Source organism: Leuresthes tenuis, unplaced genomic scaffold (genome assembly GCF_036924035.1).
Source record: "Leuresthes tenuis unplaced genomic scaffold, fLeuTen1.0.hap1 SCAF_2, whole genome shotgun sequence".
In the NCBI taxonomy this organism is placed as follows: domain Eukaryota; kingdom Metazoa; phylum Chordata; class Actinopteri; order Atheriniformes; family Atherinopsidae; genus Leuresthes; species Leuresthes tenuis.
Window position 1 is genome coordinate 12,743,102 of NW_027325356.1, and position 22,040 is coordinate 12,765,141.

Genomic DNA, 22,040 nt, shown 5'->3' on the forward strand with positions numbered 1-22,040 from the left:
AAAAAAAAAAATCTAAATAAATGACGGAGTTATTCAATTATATATATAAAAAAGAATATTTAAAAAAAGAAAAAGCAAAACTATACCACGCTATTTCAAATAGTCATGAAAGAAGAAAAAAAAGATGAACCTTCAGCTCCCAAGAGCACCATCCTCACAGTCCCGGCCAGAGTAAAGGTCTGAATCACACAGTGAATCTGTTGAGGAAACAATAAACCTCTGTAATGGCAAGGGAGCTTTCTTACCTCAAAGACGTGTAGGATGTTGCCAAAGAGGAGTGGTCAAAAAATCTGAGTGGAAACACATAAATACTTAAACTTGTTGGCGAATATACAGAAAAACAATGAACATGATGTTCTTTAATGAAACTCCAATGAAACTCAAAAAATCTAGAGACGAAAGAAGTAATAAAAGAAAAAGGTAGAAGATAGGAGACATTGTGCTTGAGATATAAATAACACAATTAGCTGTCTCCTACCTTCTACCTTTTTCTTTTATCACTTGTTTAGTTAGCCAAATGTAACATAATGGGCAATTTAAAACATACATATAAATCAAACATTAGCATAGTTACAATTATCTTTTAGCTTCAAATGTTTTCACTGTATTCTTAAATTCTTATTCAACATACAGATAATATTGAGGAAGTCTTTAAGCAGTCCCAAATGAAGTTTGAATCCTGACATTGATCCAAACATACAGCCAGAGTTGTAGAAAACCATCTTCAGCAACAAGAAGATCAAAGAACAGTCCCAATCTCAACATCATGGAGTCAAGACAAAAGCAACTGAGAAGCAGCTGAGACAGCTGGGAAAGAAAGATTTCAAATGCTCAAAAATACTCCAACCAGCCTAGTACTGTTAAACCAAAAAAAAAAATTAGTTTCTTTATATAAAGAAAACAGACTAGCAAAAACTGCTCATGATAATAATTTTGAAAACAGCATTACAGCGTATTGAAAACGTTACACTCAGTGACTTCAAAAAGTAAATAAACTCATAGGACGAAGCTGGTTGTGTGCTGGGTACTGCTCTGGAGCCCTTGGAGATGATTGTCAAAAGAAGAATGTTGCACAAGCTTCACAACACAATACTACAGCGTACATCCTCTGAGCAACGCAATGTCTTCAGCCAGAGGCTTCTTCAGTACAACTGCAATAAGAATCACGACGGAAAGTAAATCCTTCCCACTGCAATAGCTTCACATAATGACAAATCTATAATGACTATTCGTTGCAATATATACAGCAACAATACAATTTCCCTTTGGGGATTAATGAAGGATAATTCAACTTAACCGAACCAAAAGTCACAGCAAGACCATCTGTGTGGACATTTGCTGTTTTTAATCAATCAATCAATCAATCAGTCAACATTTATTTATATAGCACCTTACAACAACCAGAGATTGACCAAAGTGCTTCACAATTCCAGAAATAGATTTAAAATTAGATTACATATAACACAAAAATGATGTTAAAAAAAAATACTGAGTTTTCTGATAGTGTGGTTGTGAGGAATATAATAATAAAAAAAAAATTTTAAATGAAAATCCCAATTCCTCAGGTGTATTCACCACCTGCCATGTATGCCAACAGTTTAGAAATGCTGTTATAGGTTGTATTGAAGGGTAAGAAAAAAATGACCTATTTGGTGTTTCGAGCAGAGGACTTGTTGGATCTTTAATGCCGTAAGGGTAATCCCTAGGTGTCATACATTGGATTACAATCCTGAATGAAACTTTACATAGTAGAATGTCTAATGCTGTCTAATGCTGCATAAACTTTCTCACAATACCAAATGAAAACAGTCGGCATGGATGACAGAGCTTTACTAGATGCATCACAGAAACTTAGCAGGTTAAAAAATGATGAGGAAAGGCTGCCAGATGTTATCTTTCACATCAGTTTAGTCATACAATTACACACAAACTGTGACCGATGCTATGTGTAAGCACCATCATCTAGTAACAAAGGTAATTTTGATTTTTGAGTTCTTTCTTATGTTTTTTAAAAAACTCACAACAACTTTTTGTTGTCAGCCCTCATCACCCATAGAAAGTGTTTATTGACAGAAAATTGTTAGAATGAAGACAAAATCTCGAAAGAGTGAAGATTAACATTGTGTGTGTTAAGTACGTTGTCTCTTTTATTCACTGTCATGTCTTGGTGGTGGATGCCTCCACACTGAAAGATCAGATTATGGGATTTCCTGTGAGCTTTGGAGCCTATTCAAATTGAATTAAAGCAAACCCAAAAAGAGGTTCTCATTTTTTAAGCCATTTACTCAGAATTAAAGAGTATTTCAAATATTTCAGCCAACAAAACAATACACGTACAAACAGACAAACAAAAATCACTGATCCGTGGTCACTTTTTTCTCCTTGATCTTCTATTTTCACTTATTCTAAGGCATGGCTACAATCATATGCAAACAGGTTCTGTGCATTTCAGAACTTTGGTATTCAATTGTTTTTTAAACAGGATCAAATGTCATCCCAGAGTAATAGAGGCTGAAGGAAGAGACCAGCTGTTCCCAGGATACACACGAGGACGAAAACCCATAGGAAGATCCTGTCGATAACCATAGCAACATACTTCCAGTCATCCTGAACCTGTGAGAGGATCACAGTAAAGCATTTTTGGTGTTAAAGTGACATTTTCATTGTTTCCTTGACTGCAAGTTGCTCAATAAATATTCAGAATATAAACATAGAATATCAATATACATATTTAGAATATGTCCTCACCTCTTTTGCTTCATTCTGTAATCTCATGTTCTCTGCTATGTATTTAACACTCTCAATGGCCTCCCTGACCTCAGGAGAGAGGGGCAAAAGGGACATTATTCCTCCATCCAGAGACTCAGAGCTGGAGCACTGACTCTCCCCTCCGACACCTGCAGCACTCCCACCGGTCAGGGTCCCCAGGCTACCGAGTCTCCCACTCCCTCCTCCAGAGTCTAAAGGCAGTTTGCCAGATCTCTTTTGCCAACAACAGTTGCATCGCCCTTCGCAGCACAAGAAGCCCGAGCCAGCACATTTGGCTGAATCTCCGCTCAAATTATTGAGATTGGAGAGCTCTGTGTTGTTAAAATGGTGCTGGCGGTTTGTAAGGCTCGACACCACACTGGAGGCAAGAGCCTGCGGCTTGTGCTGCTTTTGCTGGGTACTTGACGAATGAACAGCGCAGGGTCTCGCATGCATCGCTTGAACACTGCCAGCCACGGTCACCTTCTCCGGGTCCCTCTCTGGCCTGGTCATGAACATCACTCTGGGCAGCAGTCCCAAGAACACACTTCGTACCCAGCAGGGCATGGTGTGCGTCTTTGGTGTTCGGTAATGGACATTCAACACAAAAACAGTAATGACAATAGAGAGGGTGACAAAAATCATGGTGAAGAGGAGGTACTCGCCAATCAGCGGAATGACGAGCGAGGTGGAAGGAATGGTTTCTGTAATGACGAGGAGGAAGACAGTCAAAGACAGCAGGACGGAGATACATAACGTGACTTTCTCTCCACAGTCAGAGGGCAGATAGAAGACAAGCACTGTGAGGAAGGAGATGAGGAGGCAGGGGATGATTACGTTGATAGTGTAGAAAAGAGGCAGGCGGCGGATGTATAAAGAATATGTGATATCTGTGTAGATCTCCTCACAGCAGTTGTACTTGATGTCATGTTTGTAGCCAGGAGCATCAATTATCGTCCATACACCGGCCTCCCAGAAGTCCTTGAGGTTGATAGTTGAGCCAATCAGAACCAGGTCAATCTTAGCTTTGTCATAGGTCCAGGAGCCAAACTTCATTGTGCAGTTCTGGTAGTCGAAAGGGAAGTAGGTGACGTCTATCTTGCAGGAGCTCTTGAATATTGCAGGAGGGATCCAAGTAACATCACCATTGTAGTGAAGCAGGGCCTTTGTTTTGTCATCTACCTGGAAATCCCCAACTGCACTGTACAGACAGACAGACAGAAAGACCGTGTGACAACAGGAGCACGGTGAAAGTTGAAGAGGAAGGGCAGGGTCAGATTGAATTAAAAGACATATTGTGTTATGAAAACAAAGAGCACCCCAAATTAGCAATGGAGACTGACTTAGTATACTTACTTGTTGTACAGGACAATGTCTGGTTTCCATATCCTGTCGGATGGTACTCGGATAAACTCAACCCCTCCAAAATCTTTTGGGTTCCATTTGAGTTTATAGTCATTCCAGATCTGAAAAACAATCCAAATTATCAATTTACCTAAAAAAATAGAAAACAAATTGGGAGAGTTTATATTGTCAGGCAGAATTTTGCAACAATAAGAGTTCACATTTTCAGTTTGAGTTTAAATAAAGCTAAAATTTCTAAGCAGCAGTCCATAATATAACAGATAGAACGGACCACGTCCATGTGAGGCAGCACTTTAGTTGCTGAACGCTTACTAAAAATTCAACTTTTGATGGCAATGAATTGTACTCATATACTTTAGTATCGGACAAATTCAAAGTTTAACCCCCACAAGTCAGATGCAATGTTACGGGAACACCAATGAACCTGCAATTCATCACAAGGGGAACATGTATGCCTGTATCAACAGTCTTTTATCGTTTAAACAATTTGGCATTAAACTGAAAACCTCTTAAAATAAATCAAGTCACCAATTGCTTCCTCTTGCTATTATCTCATTTGATTGTTGTTTTATACATTCTCAATGTATAAATACACACTACAATGTTCCACATGAAAGCAATTCAAACTCATCGTCTCCTCCTGCCACATAAAACAGAGCTTATACCGTAATGTGTGTGTGATGAGATCAATGAGATTATAGTTTATAGTATGTGTTATGGACCTTTTGGTCACTGCGATTGACCCACTGCTCGGCAAAGCCAGTGTTCCTCATGAGACTCATGAAGCAGCAATATCAAAGCAGCCTCAGAGTGCTATAAATAATTCACTTAATTACGAAACTGTATTTTGTCAAACTGGGATGTGCGGCAGGGGAAATGCAGCATGCCCCACTGGGGTACTTTTTTCATTCCCCAAAGACATAGCCACAAAGAAAAAAGGTAAATGATTTTAAAGTAAAAGAAAAAATGTCACTCCTATGAACACCAAAGAGCTTTCACAGCTCAGATCTCTTGCAGAAATACAGCTCTGACACAATGGTTTATTCGCTGAGGGCTTGTCAAATGGACACCTGCCTAATTTTTCTCAGACCTGATTCAGTGCTCAGAGGCACCATGTGGTAAAAAGCCTGATGCTATCTTTTTACCTAGGTGTGTACATGGGCTGTAATTATGTTTTAGCCTTGATTTTTAATCATTTTAACTTGGGTTAAAACCCCCAGGTTCAGCTTGATGCAGATGGTTTCTATCACGCAAACCAAAAGTTATTTGATTGACATTTTAGGATTTCTTAACTTCTGTCAATTTTTTTTAAAAACACAATGGAATTGAATCTCAGTGCAAATCCTTGATATTTTTCCTCCTCATAAGTATGATAACGTTGATCAATGTATTTAAACAGCTTCTGCCCATGAATAATTCATCCTGTCAGTCTGGCCCCAAAGAATCATGTATGACAGCAGTCTGGATCCATAGTTGATGCCCTTGTTCAAGGTCTGTTTTAACAGTCATGGGCCGTAAACTTACATGTCTCAGCCAAAGATTGGTCTCCATGATCTGATTGACTTCATCCTGAAAACAGAGTAAACTTGATTATATGGACATTAAGCCAAAGAAAAACAGATAAATGTTAACATCTTCAGTCAAAACCGGAAGACTGCTGTCACAGGTGATCATGCAATTTACCACTGAGAACTATTTGTGTGCTTTCTGCAGCGTCAGGCCTCGGTATATGCAAGACATGAGGATTCAGAGAGACGCACCTGAGCGCTCTATGCCTGGTGCATAGCACACATGACAGCTGGAGCCAAGAGGTGGCTCATGTCATGTTTGTAGCCAGGAGCTTTTTTTTTTTTTTCTAACGGCTCACTGGTAACGATGGAGCAACTGAACTAAGGAGGGGAGGGAAGAAGCTGTGAGGGTCAGGCCTCTGTGTGACTTAGACCGTAAATGAACCAATCTCATGACCCAGTGCATAACATTAACCATTCATGTGACCACTTTTTATCCAGGAGAGCTCACTGGCTTGATGGTAAGCCCAGGTGGACATACGATCCAGGATTAATCTATGTTGATTATCTTTGGGAGAACAGAAGTTTCACCGCACTTTTATAGCGAACATACATATCTTAAAATAGCAATACTTTTCTGTTACATGTTGGCTGACTGCATGATCAAACAAAGAATTTATCGGCCTGAAATATTTGGAAAAGCATCTTTCTTTCTTTATTTCTTTCTTCTCCCTTTCCTTTGTTTTTGCAAGAATAATAGAAATACATGGATACAACTCTTGTGTCTGCAAATAAAATATTTAGCATTTATCACATTATTTATCATTATTAATTAACAAACATGTACAACTCTTGCAAAAATAAATGGATTAATTGATAAATAAAGTCAATAAACCTTTTTTTACACAATGACAAACTATTTTCTCTTAAAGAACAGGCACTGGTAACAAAACACACACTGTCACTGCCCACAGAGTCTGAACCCTGATAGTGGGATGATGACTCAGCAGCCCAGCCGATGAGCTATTGATGGTCTAAATGAACTCATATAGCCATGTTGTAATTGGTGTAGGCGAACCAATATAAATTGCCTCTGGGCTAGGAGCACCAGGTGTTGTTGAGGTGGTCATCCATCACCTGCTAAATAAAAGCTTTTTTTCTGTCATGTACATCCTTTTGTTGCACCTTGACACATTATCAGTAATATTTCCTGGATTTATTTGAAAAATGTTTCTTACTAATATTTATATGAATTTCTCTGTCTCTTTTTCTTCTTTTGAACAAGACAGGTCCGTATTTGTGATTTTAGTCTCTTGGGAAAATAGCTCATATTGCTTATTCACAGATAAAGGAAAACAGATGATAGATGAGCCATACGGTGTCAAATTTCCCATTAGCTAGTAAAATTGAGTTGCAGAAACCTTGTGGTTGTGATTTCAGATAGTTAAATACTATTATTATACTACAGATCATCTGTGGTGCCCCAACGACCCTCCAGGGTTATGGGATAGACGAGACGAGATGAAAATACTATTTTATTGTTTAACATTTCGCTTTTTTCTGATAGTTAGATGACAACAATCTGTACATGACACAATAGAAAACTATATCATGAATGAAAGAGCCACCACTAAATGAACACTCATTATTTGACAAACTATTATCTGCTTGTTTAATCAATAGAATGAGAAAAGACTTATAAATGACAATACAGTCTTACTTATTTCTGTTTAGCCATGAATTGTACAAAATGTGTAAGTGTACTTAAGTTTAAATAATTTTGAGTGAGGCAGTAAACATTTATCTTACTTCAATATCAAATTTGGTGAAATGCTGAAGCAGAACACAAGCACACACAGCAAATATTAAGTATATCTGAGGCTGTGCATTTTGTGAATGAAGCGAGATTTCCCCATCAAACAAAATAATTTTAACCTAATTACCGTCACCTTCGCTGGACCTGACTGTGTCAATAGTCTGTGTTCCAAGTGTCCTCTGTCTGGCCGGCTGGTCTACAATCAACTAATGCCAGCAAAATCCATCCCTAAAAGAGGACAGCTCATCTTAAACAGCAGTGACAGAGGCTGCCTAACCTCAGAGTCGCTCAGGCAACTGACATTTCCCATCTTTCTCATTGGCAGGGAGTGTTGCAGGTGTTTGAGACAGCATCCCAATTCTGTCCTTTTGTAATATTTTTTTGTCTACATAACTTGACAAATGGATACACAAGCTAGTCACAATCAGAGCCTTTTTCTGAGCTTGGATTTCCCACTCTCCTCACACTCCTTATGTTGTTGTTTTTTTCTTTTTCCAGGTCATGCCGATTGAGCAGAGTGATGTACAATATTTTTGACTGTGGTGCCCCATGAATAACAGGAATTAAAAACATCATCACAGAAAAAGAGGAAAAACCTTTTGGCCACTTACCACTTTGACCAGCTGTGACATGGACACCTCAAATTGCACAATGACTGGGTCAGACACATTTTCCACTGGTCTTATGTACTGATTGTAGTTGGAGAATATCACAGAAAAGAGCTTGTGCTCTGCTTCTGAACATGTGCCTCCTGCACCAGAAAAGAATATCAGATATGGATCATTTACTGCTATATTGTTCACATGTCAAATTTCACATTCTCAAGTTATTTCCAAAAGCTCTTTAAGTGCTACAAAGAAAAACATCTGGAACTACTACAAATACAATATGTTTCTCTCAAAGAACAGCAACCAAAATTACATGAAATTACTGTTATCATGGTTAAAATTAAAGTTTATACCTGTGCTTATTTAATTCATGCATTAAATGTGATGAATTTTTTTAAGGTAATCTACCTGAACTGTCCCCATCAGGCCTATTGTGATTAATTAGACAAATATATAGCAGTCTTATGTAAAGCAACAAGTAAGATAACATTTGAGAGAAATCCAGCTATTACTCACCTGATAAAAGATACAGAAGGAACAAACAGCCAGGAAATATGAACCAGAATCTGCCATTCATGTTGTCCCAATTGACAGATGCCAAATAATCCAGGGTCAGCGACAGCAGAGATCCGTGAAGCACACAGAGGGAGAGAGTGGGGAGAGTGAAAGAGCGTTTGCAGCTGCAGACAGAACCAGAGAGCAGGGGGAGGGAGGTAGAGCCACACCGAAGCGTGCAGCCAGTCAGAGACTTACTGAGGGGAACCACACAATGCAAAAATGTGAAACCAATAGCCTCTTAACAGAATCAAACAAGGGGAAAAAGTTCAAACTTACAATTATAATAAGCTCGTTGACTTTCCCAAAACAGATTTTTTTTCTGTGAAAATCCTCCTTGGCATATGTGATGATAGGCTGTGTCACCAATGACTTGAAACTGAAAGAAGGTGCATGGAATCCAAGTAAAATTAGCTTTTTGCTCCGCTGATTTACAGCAGAAATGTTATTATAAATCATAAGTTAATCGAGCTCTGGCAAACAAATATGTTTCCTTTTTTTTTCTTTTACTGACATTGAACTTAGGTGGTACATACTTGTGTTTTCACCCACAACCATCCATGTTGACTTCAATCAAAATAAAATGCTTCTAGGCCAACGGGTTGGGGTTTGATGGCCTTCAGCATAACACATTTTTCATTCTTTCTTTTTTTTTCCATCTCTTTATTAACAAGTTTTTTTTTTCAAAATACAACAGTAAAGATGTCACTCTGTGTTTCATGACCTCTCTGTCCTTATCTATTCAGAGTTGTATTTTTGTCTCTTTTGGACAGCAGTGCGGCCCAGTGGTCTGTCCTTCAACAAGAAGAAAGGGAATGCCAAGTGTTTTTCAGCTAACATCCACTGAAGCGTCCTTAGATGATAAATAAATCTTTTCTGGGAGAAGGGACACAGCACTTAAACACCTCTAAAAGGGGGAAGTGAAAAGAGAGCAGTCTCATTGGATTTTATAAAGGTCTGGTATATATAATGAAAATGACTCATTTCCCTTTCAGAAAGTTTTCATTCATTCAGACAAAGCGGAATGAAATTTGGACTGTTTATACACCTATACTTACCTGATGCTTGAATCACTCAACAAAACTGTCTTTCATGATAAACAGCTTCCAGCTAACTCGTTTCAAAGTTTATCCGTTTGATTTAAACATCACTGAAAATCCTCAGAGGACTGCATTATGCTAAATATTAAATCCTTGTTGGAGACATACAGTTTAAGTTAAGACATACTGCTGCTGACTCAAGGCTTGTGATGAATTTAAACATTTATTGAGTGATGAAGTAAGGCTCCACCAGATTCGTTTATGTTGTAGAAAGTGATGTATTTGGGAAGGTGTAGTAACACTACAATGTCTGTCTTCATTAGGAGGTGAGTGAAAAGGGAATAAATGATTTTGAAAACTGTAAACTCCAAGAGTCAAACACAGCAATTCTGTCTGTTATCACAAGTACTGATTGCTATCTGTTGATTTAAAGGAAGTTCTCGCTAAAGAACCAACACTCTGCAGAATCTCTAACTAGCCTACTCAGCACTGTTTATTGAGCAGTAAACCTTGAGTGGGTCTGTGTGTGCGTGTTGCTTTGTGTGGCTCAATGTATGTGTGCCTGTGTTAAAATCATCTGTTAAAATGGGCACTTGCCAAGGATCAGCTCAAAAGTAAATAAAGTTGGCTTCCTCTTCTTCATAATTTCGAAACCTTAGTATATTTGTGTCAGTTCTACAAATTTTCTGAAAGTACTTGAGTCATTATAATTAACACTAGGTTCAACTCCAACAGTCTTGTTGGATCAACAGTTTTCTTTTTGCCTGGTCACACATTCTCATATTCAAAATGGGTGGCTGTCTTATCTATATGATAAAATGTCCTACCTGGCACATCTTCACTGAGCAAATTGGCTCACAGAACACATTTTATCACTAGCTAAACAGATTAACAAAGCACTTTGGCAAGACCCTGACAATTTTAAGACTTTTGTGGGCATTTTATATATTCTTAATCAGACTAAAAGAGAACACAAATTTGTCTTTATTATATTTCAGTGACATGGTAACACAAATCAGAAGTTAAACAACAACAACAACAGCAGACATATCTTTGTCATGTAAGATTTTTTCTGTTTCTTTATTTTTTCCCACCACAGTTCAGCATATCTCAGTGCAGTGGAAGCCACATTTAGTCCAGTTCTGCAGCTGCCCTTTGTAGACGTAGGTGTGCCATTTTCTAAAAACAGGGGCTGTTTTATTGCTTTATCCTGATCTCTTTTTATATTATATATTATAACACATATTTCCAAACATACTGTCTGGTCAACTGATATACCCATTAGTTGTAACTCTGATTAAATCCCCTCTGGTATTGTGTTGGGAAGGTTTGGCACAAAGGACATCATGTTGCTGCATCTGTCTCCTAAAAGCTGCCAGCAAACATTAAGAAACTTTTACTGAACTGGATGCCCTCAGAACTGTTTATCCTAACAGCTTTAATGAAAGCCCACAAGGTACTCTGTTCCGCTCGATGCTGATCAGATGCGTGGGGTGTCTGAGCTCGGCTGCTGAATGGGAATGATTTGCCTTTGGAAGACAGGCTGGAGAAACAGGCCCAGGGTGCCCACCACACAAACTATCACAAAGATCCACAGGAACATACGATCTACCACCATGGCCACGTACTTCCAGTCCTCTATCACCTGCAAAAACACAAAAGCCATATTTATAAGCAGTATGTTTGTTCTTCTTGTTCTTTTTTTTCTTTTTTTCTTTTCAACAGCAAAGATATCTATCAGGAATAAAGTATATCTGTGATTATATCTGTGTTAAAGGGAGTAATAAAACAATAAAAATGTAAAGAAACATCTCAAAACACATTGAGTGTGTAAATGACTGAACAAGTGCTTATTTCTTATTTAACTGAATTGACTGAGTGTTACATAACATTCTGTCTGTGTCATCCAGTTATAGAAATAGCTTTGACTTGGATATTCCCTCTGTAAACATTCTGAAATTCCCATCTCCATACTGCCCCATAAAACTTGTAAATATACACTGACAAGCTTTTGACCTTTTCACCCCATTGTAATTACTTTCCCAGGATTTTGAGACAAGTAATTTCTCATTCTGGGTTCCCTCCCTTTTAGATTGATTTGTCATCAAAGCAATCGACTAACCAAAGTCTGCCTGCATAGGACATAACCACTATTTGAGGTTAGTAGTATTCCTTCCTACACCTAAAGGGTCTCAGAGTGTACAATAAATTACATTACATCAATAAATAAGCCAGAAATGAAATAGGCACTGGCAGCTGAGCCTGGATGTCAAACATTTGAGAGAGCCTTGTTAGCACTGATGGCAAAATATTCTTTTTCCTGCAGTTTTACAACAGTTTTAGAACTATGAAATTTGCTATTATCATAGTATAAGACTGGAGGAAGAAAAAACATCACATGGTATATTAACTTTATATTAATACATGCTGCTAAAATAATAAGGAACATAAAACATTTTTATTAGTAACTTCATTGGTAGTTTGATATTTTAACTCAATCTCGCTGTATACATTTGTTACCAAGCCTTGTGCTAGCTATGCTAACCACCTCCTGGCTCCAGCCCAATGCCATTGATTTTACCATTTAAACAGATTTTATTCTTCTATCTTCAGCCACTCTTCAAAAATTCAATGAGCACTCGTAGCAGTGAAAAACAAACAATCAAACAAAACTCATGCTGTGGCGGTGATTTTAGATATCTGCTCACTTTCAGATAGTGACATTAGCCAGCTGGCAGGGTATTGCTTTTACTTCTGCTTTTATGGTCAAGAAGAGTGTGTGACAGACTATTACAATTCCACTGAGATCTATTACCGTCTTTTGTTATCCAAAAGGAAAAAGAACAAATGTAACTTTTTACAGCAATGAATATTAAAACTAGAAAATGTTCAAGCCTGTAGCTATCTGATCAACAACCCTTAATGAGAGTGCCTTGAGATTACATTTGTTGTGATTTGGTGCTATAGAACTAAAACTGAATTTGATAAAATTGAATTGAATGGATTCAACAAAGTATTTGGTCTATACATACACTCTGATCGTCATCATCTCCCATCATGTGTTCAGCTACAAATCGCACCCCATTCACCGCCTCCTGGACATCAGCAGCCCAGTCTGAGTTGCTTCTTTGATGAAGGTCCTGTGTGGAAGTGAAACCACTGTGAAGGTAATCTGAGGAGCACAAGTCACCTTTTCTGTTGGTGTGGCCGTATCCCATCGGAGCAGCTACATTTTTGTGTCCTGGAGTGGAGAAGGCAGAGTCAGAGGATAGTAGGGCAGAGGAGGACAAAGTGAAACCTGTTTTAGAGTCAACTGGGTAACCCTGACCCAAAATGGCTCTCCTGGCCCGTAGGTATCTCTGTTGACGCAGTCTCTGACGTGCAGAGTAGTTGTGAGGGCGTCTCATGAAGAGTAAGGCAGGCAGTTTCACAAGGAATATCAACTTGACCCAGGAGGGCATGGTATGGGTGCTTGGGGAGCGGTGGTGGACGTTGAGCACGCAAACACTGGTGATAATAGAAAACGTCACCAGCACCATGGTGAACATCAGGTACTTGCCAATCAGGGGCACGTCCAGTGATGTAGGAGGAACGATCTTTGAGATTAAAAGCAGGAACACTGTGAGAGCCAGGAGGACCGAAATGCAAAGGGTCATCTTCTCTCCACAGTCTGAAGGCAAGTAGAAGACCAGAATGGCCAAAGAGGTGATTAAAACACATGGAATTATAAGGTTTATGGTGTAAAAAAGGGGCTTCCTTTTGATGATAAAGTCATATGTGAGGTCCACATAAGTGGGATCCAAAGGGTTGACGGTTCGTCTGCCTGGCAGTGCCAAGATATCCCACTCCCCACTGGGAGTAAAGTCATCCATACTAGCCATCTCAGACTTCAAGATCAGGTCAATCTCTGTGTGGTCATAAGTCCAGGAGCGGAACTTGAGGGTGCAGTTCTGTTGGTCAAAGGGGAAATGCTTGACCTCAATCTTGCAAGCACTTTTATAGATGGCTGGAGGAAGCCAGTTGATGCTGCCATTGAAAAGGACAATGGCATTGGTGAAGACTGTTACCTCATATGTTCCATCAGCACTGCAGGCAAAGGAAAAAGAAAGACATTTTAAAGAGCTTGTCAATTGACCATTGAGGCAAGTATTGTCTACACTGCAATCATTGTGAAGATAAGAAGAAAGGTAACCCCTAGTACTATAGTACTGGTTAAGCTAACAACACTCCAATCAATCAATCAAACCAAAATACTAGTACATACAGTAAAGACTGAAACCTTCATTATGCTTGAAACCGCAGAGGTTTCAGAGAATCCCTCAGAAAAAACGTATATACCAACATCATGTGGAAGCTTACTTGTTGTATAGGACTATATCCGGCAGCCAAATGTGTCTGGATGGAATACGCAGCTTGTCGATGCCTTCATACTTTGCAGGGTCCCAAGATAACCTGTAATCAACCCAGTGCTGGAGAGACAAAGGGACTTGATCCTCAAGTCTCATTTCTGAATTCAGTGAGCTTCCTCAGTAACAGCTCATTTCTAATTACATGCCTCATTATCAGTGAAATATGTTTGAAGTACAATTACCAAAGCAGTTTGTTCCACATTGAGAGAGGAAGAATGGATGTGGTTTAATTCAAGTTCAGGAGGAAGGACATTTACAAAGACATGAGGCGTCTCAGAGAATTTGAAGCTATGTTCCATAATGCTTACCTGAGTGAGCCAAACGTTTGTGGTCATGATCTGTTCTCTTTCATTCTGAAGACATACATATTTGGAAAAAAATATATTCAGTACAGGTTTAAAGCACAAATACAATCATCAATCCAGAGGGAATATCAAAGCTATGCAATGTTTTGCTTTGGAAGTCAGCACAACTGTAGCCCATCTGTGAAACTTTCAAGTAGTGCATGTTTACCAGTTCTGATAGCTGAAAAAAAGTCTAGATTTGCAGACTGGTGTGGGTGGACGAGGAGGGACTTACATGACTGACAACTAGGGAACCCAAGTTGGCTATCTATTCCAGTATGTTTTATGTTTCACTGTGTTTTAAACTTCACTTCTGTTTTCATTTGCTGCTTATTTGACTTTTGCTTTCATTTGCTTCTTTGGTGGGTTTTGGTCCCTGAGGTTTAGGCATTAGAAAGTGCTCCTTTATGGTTAGAACATAAATAATTCCCTGCCTTTAAATAGAGTCTCACAACATTTCCCATATTTTCATTTTCTTTTTTTGTCTACCTTGCAGTGGTGAGATGTGATGAAAACACAAACATAATATAGAAATAAACAAAAACCGCCAACTCAAATCCGTTACTTTCTAAAGTTCTGATAGGTGTCACAATGAAATAGTTAGTTTGCATCAATTTGCACAAATCTAAATCATGACCAAGCTGTTACACTCATGGTTACAAAAAGATGGGTTTTGCTTTTAAGCATGAAATCCCTGCTCACTGAACTTGCTCAACATTTTGCTTTTGAGTTTATGGACTTGGATTCCTTGCTTGACTTTTTCCCCTATGACAGCATAGCGTTTATTTAGATCCAATTTGGAGTAAAACATTAAATTAAGAGGGGATTGTTTTAGGATGGGGCTACCTTTAGACAAACATCAACTTTTTGAGTATATGTAGTTTTTGCAGTTTTCAATCAGATCCATCAATTGTTCATAACATCATGTTTCAAGGGAAGACTGGCAACAATGAAAATACAAAACCTGGGGCTTTAGAATGCAAAGATACAAACCAGTGGGTGCATGTTTTGCTTTGTTTTTTTTTTTTCAGTTTATGCGTTAACGTATTTTTTGATTGCATTGCCTTCATGTGACCATAACATACACTTTCAATAAAGTGATACCAAATAGCAATTACCCCAAGGGGTGCAATACAAACTCATAACCTGAAGCTGTGAACGAGCCTCCTATCGTGGTCTACAACTGAGAGGAGCCTCCACCGTAAATCAGCAGGAAGCCTAGACCACTGTGGCTAAAACAGCTTTATGGCCTCTTTTAATCCAATGTGCTGAAGTTTCTATCTGGACATGACAGAGGCAGGAGTCACAGCTGACCAGATATATTTTCCTCTTCATCCATTCATTTAGAACTACAGCTCTGAAGCAGAGGGCTCTTTGAAATTAACTGCTTTCACAAAGGTTTGAGGCTCCTGCTTGGTCTGTTCCATCATCCTCCTTGTGTCATCCAGTCCATGACTTCTCGCCTACCCCTTTGTCTCAGCACATTATCTCTCTCACACACTAATAGATGCATGAAGAAAAAAAAACAAAAACATAAACAAATATGCACATATTTTCATGAGTTGGGTATTTGCTGCCTTACCACGCTGATTAGCTGGGCTAGGGACACTTGCAACTTCACTGTGACTCTTTCGGTCCTGTTGACAGCCGGGCGAATGAGTGGGTTGTAGCGATCCTTTCCCAGCAGCCAGTTCATTAAACGCTCCTCTGAGTCAGCACTATTGCTACCTGGTGACATAATTTAATATTTTTCACAGGCATGTCATGTTTGCACATCCAAAACATATGCTTCCAGACAACCCTACACAACATCAAACACTCTTATCAGTAGTAGAGCTGTGGAGAAATTAGTAGCTGCACATGCAGCTGGCTCTAGATGTAAATGCGTCTAACACAGTTTGTTGGTTAATGGCTATGCTTTTATACAACCTATAGTTTTCAGGGTAAGTTCACAAATCAGGTAAGAGAGAAAAAAAGACAAGTAAACTGTTTCTTATTCCTCATGGTAACCTCAAAATATAACAAAATGTACCTGCATGAATTACATGAAAAGCCACAACCTTCAAAAACAACATTAGATGGCGGCATGTAGTGTATTACATGACAGCATCACGGAAATAATGTCAATTAAAAGTGGATTACTACATTTCTGATACTCTCAGAACATCAAATACATCTCTTCTGTCAAGGTCTGTGGAATTTCTAAGATATGTATAAGGTGTTCAAAGTATCAACGCATTGGTCATGTATTAGACGCTAATAACAAACAAAGCTATAATTATTAAGTGTTTGCTTATGATCAAATGATAAAGTCCTTGTTGGGTGGCTGAGGGAGAGTAAACATGACATAAAAACATGAAACAACTTTTCTTTCCATTCTTATGTTTTCATTATTTCACTGTCCACTTACTTGTATCTTTTCCTGGTTAGGTTCAGGCACTGAAACAACTTGATTAGGGTTTAGGAAAAGACCAAAGTCAGGTTTGAAACACACCACGTCATTATGAGCTCAGTACATCAGGTAATCGTTAAATACGAATGTGTGTCCATAGAAAAAAAAAAGTAGAACTATCACTGCAAAGGCAAAAAAATGTTCAATATCTATGTTTTCCATCTTCAGTTCTCTATTGCAATACAGCTCCTGTTGTGAGACTAATGATGTTTTTCACTCTTGTTGTGGTAACAATTTTAATGCTCATAGGGTAATGATGTTGACAGTTGTAACTCTTGACTAGGACAAAAGTGTTATATTATTGTATGAGTTTAAAGGTTTAGATGTAAAAGAATAGATATTTGGAGAAAACCATACATTGTTCCCGTTAGGTGACGGGATGCTGCCCTACTCAGAACAACTACCTACCAAAACATAGTCATTTCACAATTTTTAAAGTTTGGATTGTTAAACTATTTCATACTGATATATATATCTATATATACTCTACAAGGTTGTCTAGCCTCCTGCTGTATCTCAACCTAAACTCAACTTCAGATGTCACTGCACTCTTCAGCTCTTGCTTTTTTGTTTTGCTTGTAATATCAGATTTCATCATTAAATAACTCATGAAATAAATTAGCTAAAAATGCTATTCAACTTTGTTGAATGTTTTATATCCTGAAAGAGCAGTCTGACTTCTAATTAGTGTTCTTTAATTTCTTATGTTGCAAGTTAGATATTCTAATTTCCCATTTGTCAACGAATGTTCCATTAGTACATCATTGGTAACTGTTGTTACAAAAAATAAACACATATGATAATATATCGTCCAAATAAGCTAGTCCTAATGTTAACAATTAAAACTTAGACAAAACACAAAGGAACGGAGCGATGGAGCAGACACGTAATGGAAAAATTATGATATGAGTTCTCAATGGTGTCATTAAGCGGCCAGCAGCTGTTATGCTCTGCAGTATATATTTTAACAACTTGAGCTGTTAAACACTTGACTCCCTATTAGATCGTGTCCTGCAGAGGGAACAGTCCCCTATCAGCTGTCCATAGTTGTCATGCAGACAAGGGAAATGTATGTGAAACGTATTAGAGAATAACATTTTTTATTGAAATTCAGTTGTGTGGTCTGAGCTCTCAGGCAATTTACTGTAAGTTCTCTGAGGCAGAGCCTGAATAAGAGAGGGGCCCTGTGGAGTTGAGTGGGTCACTCATGCCCCTCCTCCCAAAAATCATTTGTTCGAAAAAAGCTGTAAAATAATGGAAGAAAAGGGAGTTGCTTTAGTGTCTCTTTGTGTCATGCTGGCAAAACATGTAACAGACATTTCTTTAAAATCAGGAAACTGCATCAACTTGTGAAAAAGGTATAATATATATATATATTAATATAATATATATAATATAATATATAATATATCCCCTTTAAGGACGGCAGCTGTTGTCAGTTAAGAAAGCCTGGGATTGTAATTTATGAAAATTAAACTGAAATGTTGGAGGCCCCAAAGTAATTTCCAAATGAGTAATAAAATGTGGGATTTGGGTAGATATTATCACAGCTGGGAATAATTCTGGATATATGCCTAAAGCAAAACCATGATGTCTTTTAAATGAGAATATAAATTCCAAAACACAGCTAAAGCCCCATTCCTGATAAATGTTGCCAAAGTCACAGGTGAGATCAAGCCTGATTAAAACTGATGACTGGCTCTTCTCATCTGGAGCAGAATGGGTGTATGAGGCACTGCCTTCTCCATTATCTTTATATGTAGATGCATATTAATTAATACCCTCACTCACTGTGGAGAGCTGCAGCTGAGTCGACAAAGTCAGGGGAAACACTCAAATGAGGTGACACTCTTGCTAAGAGGATCACTGAAGAAGAACCACCACTATCACCATACAGTAAGGAAGTGTCTATGGCTACAAAAATTAATCAAACGTGTCTTTCATAAAGCTTTGTAATGTTGCTTTGTGGTTTTATCGCTGGTCTTGTTAAGAATCAAACTGTGCATGTCATTATGAGCCCGCAGTCTCCTGCAGCTTTGCAGGGTGCAGCGTACCAGCAGTATCGTACCCCACAGGTCAGCGCATGCTGCCACGACTGTGCCTTTTTCAGTCACTTGGCTGAGGTCCCACCCAGTGTGACTTCTACAGCACCATTCAACAGATGGTGCATTGTCAAACCTCTTGGAAAACAGAGTCAAACAAGCTCTTTTTTCCCCAGAGGTGAAGGCCACTTGCAGAGCAGCCAGTCTGGGAGAGGTCGGCTGCTGTGTAAAGTCCATAATGCCTTTTTGTATGTGTGTGCAGGTTTAACGTGCAAAAGAGGCAGCCTCTTGCAAATGTTACATTGACGTTACACTGATTGAGAGTGAGGTCAGGCGTGTTAAAACAATGCCAGAGTAAGCCTTTGCAGTGTTGATAAGGTCATTCTGTACAGCACTCTGAAAAGAAAAAAACATTATTCTGCGAAAATATTACACAGTTGGATAATTGAGCTTATAATGATGTGTGCAAAGGAACCTTTTTCCCTTTTCCTCTATGTCCTATAATAATCTGAGTTAATAAAACTGGAGCATTTATCTATTCCTCTGTGTTTTTACTTAATGCCTTATATTGGGAACAATGCAGGAGTACAAAGACATTTTTCTGTGATGCTAAAGAGGACTCATCACATATATGTCATCACTGATGACAAAACTTTTAGATTGGGGTATTTCTTCTCCATTTCATGAATTAGACCTATCCTGTGAGGAAGTGCGAACTAATTATATGTTATTTTACCGAGTGCATTGGGTCATGTGAAATTCTAAAGGAAAGGAAGAATGCCAAGCTGTGATTTTAACTTTGAATGTTGCGTACATTTAATGTTGTGTCTTACAGTCGTATGAAAGTTGATTATTTGGTCACTACAGCACATCGGATGGCATCACTGACTCATCAAAATACCATAATCGAAATAAATTATTCTAATCGTATCTCGTTTTTTTCTCATCAAAACAAAAGAACTTTGGAATAGTTGCAACTTTTATCATTTTCTCCACGCCACTGCTCTGAAAACTGAAAACACTTAGCTCACATTATAACCTGCAATTCAACTTCATGACGCCCAGATGAGAAAATCATTTCTCTGCAGAAATACTTTTACTCTTAAAAAAAAGAGAGCTGACGCGCAGACAGAGGCGCACGCTTAAAACCTGCCTTCATTCTTTGGTTAAGATACGGATAGAAAAGAAAGGCATACTTACAGTGAATCAAAGCGAAAAAGTGCGCGAGGATGAGGAGAGCCCGAGTCATTTTGACTGCATCATCTGGTCCGCGGGAGTTGTAAGTGACGAAGCCCCAAAGCTGCGGTGTTCAGCAGTCTTCCCATCGGACATGTCGGTTTGATAAGTTCAGCAGCAATGTGCTGTTGCCTGTTGCCCCACCGTGGGCTTGTTTCGCTGCCACCCACCTTGTGGAATTCACCGAGCCTCCGCTAACCTCACGGGACTCCGCAAAAGAGCAGGACCCTGCTCTGGCTGGCTGCTGTTTCTGTTCCCCGTCAATCCCGCAGGTCCTGTCCCCGGGTCTGTGATCAGTTACAGCAAGTTTACACCAGCGCAGCAGCTGTTTTACATGATGGGTTTTACATGATAGGTTCGTCAAACCGTAGCCTATCATCAAAGATGCTGTTCGCTCTATTTTGAAAATAGAAAAGGGAAATGAGGTGATCCTATCAAAGGGGTTCCACAACCCATCCTTATTTCTATGACCTCTGTTGTCCCCACACCCCCAATAAATAAAATAATAAAAATAATAAATAAAAACTACCACAGAGAAAACAAGAAGTAATTTTAAAAGCTCATGTCAGTATTCCCTACACCATCTTTTATCCCTCAATATATTAGGGTATCTTGAATCCAGCATTTATTTACATGTCAGCATTACAAGTATCCTTCATCCTCTATCCTCCACAGATTTGGTCAATCAGCATCCTCAGTGAGATTACCCAAAGTATCCAGGTACAGATGTCTGTTGTCACATTTGGGCTCAATTCTCCTCCAGACAGCCAACACAACTTGGTGGCTTGAGATCATTTGCTGACTTTCTTTTCCTCAGAGGAAGACTGTAAATTATTCTCTGGATGTGAGATTCGGTATGGTGAGGGCCAAGCAGTCAGACCAGCAGCAGAGTAATCTTAGCATAGCAGATTTACAGTCACCAAGCTGCTAAAAGCGTCATTTTATTGACCAGTAAAGAACCTGTATCAGTCATTGAGAGCAGTCCAAAGGACTCTCCTGCGGTTTTAAATCTGAACTCCTAAGACCTCTGATCTGGATCATTGCAAGCAGATCAATAGGGGCTGATCAGGTTTTCACACAGTATTGTTTTTTTTTAACTCAGTCTTGAGTTGACAGAGCTCTGTACTGATTGTTTTAAGTGGGTTTTTGTGGTTTTTAAAACTTTATTATTATCAGTCAAATATACACGAATTACATGCATTTGCCAATACTGCAGATACATTTCTAAGACTTTCTGATGGTATTTCATATTGCTTAGTGAACCATTTCTGCCTTAACGCTGCTGATCAGCTATTTATCACTTTGTATTGCTTCGTATTCAAAGGCAGAAACTTGAAACGTCCAAGTTATTCATTGTAAACCTTAAATTGTTGCTTTTTTCCCCTTCATGTTGAACAACTGAGTAGCGCAAACTGAACAATTCTATGCCTTACAAGTTGAAGGCACATGCAGCTACAGATTTTTCCATGAACACATTAAAGTCATCATAAATCCCTTTATCATTTGACTGAGACATTTAAAGAATGGTTCAAATAATATTTTATAAGCACTTTTTGTGCAGTCTTAGAATCATTTAGCTGAAACTGAGCAGCTTTTACAGTGTTATAATTCACTGTATTTTAACCTGTTGTAACCTAATCTGTACAGTAACCCCAGATCTCCATGTTCGATACAAGTCATTTTGTTCTTTTACACCATGCTTTCATTAATTCAGCAAATAAAACATTGACAAAATGTCAATCAGTTCCATTTTTTAAGAATTTGTTTGCATAGGACTTGACAACCAGCTCAGAATATGTGGAGAAGAACTACACTGTCATAAGTGGTGAAACATGACTGCTCAACGAACCATGAGCCAGTTCATTTTCTAAATGCCTGCATACTTCATTATATTAGTGGTGGCAATTTACAGCGACA

The 22,040-nt window shown here is 38.6% G+C and overlaps 2 protein-coding genes across 2 annotated transcripts; both read right to left on the bottom strand.

Annotated features, from left to right (window-relative positions):
• Nucleotides 1-1,832: 1,832 nt before the first annotated feature.
• chrna3 (cholinergic receptor, nicotinic, alpha 3) lies at nucleotides 1,833-8,180 on the bottom strand. The gene is made up of 5 exons (XM_072381215.1): nucleotides 8,049-8,180; nucleotides 5,638-5,682; nucleotides 4,105-4,214; nucleotides 2,749-3,949; nucleotides 1,833-2,613 (listed from the first exon to the last, which is right to left on the bottom strand). Exons 1-5 carry the CDS (start codon nucleotides 8,067-8,069, stop codon nucleotides 2,485-2,487), a joined length of 1,506 nt encoding a protein of 501 aa, XP_072237316.1. The 5' UTR covers nucleotides 8,070-8,180; the 3' UTR covers nucleotides 1,833-2,484.
• Nucleotides 8,181-10,643: 2,463 nt separating this feature from the next.
• chrnb4 (cholinergic receptor, nicotinic, beta 4 (neuronal)) lies at nucleotides 10,644-20,136 on the bottom strand. The gene is made up of 6 exons (XM_072381216.1): nucleotides 20,088-20,136; nucleotides 15,976-16,121; nucleotides 14,358-14,402; nucleotides 14,000-14,109; nucleotides 12,673-13,726; nucleotides 10,644-11,285 (listed from the first exon to the last, which is right to left on the bottom strand). The coding sequence occupies exons 1-6, from the start codon at nucleotides 20,134-20,136 to the stop codon at nucleotides 11,121-11,123; spliced, it is 1,569 nt and encodes a 522-aa protein (XP_072237317.1). The 3' UTR covers nucleotides 10,644-11,120.
• Between the last annotated feature and the right edge of the window lie 1,904 nt (nucleotides 20,137-22,040).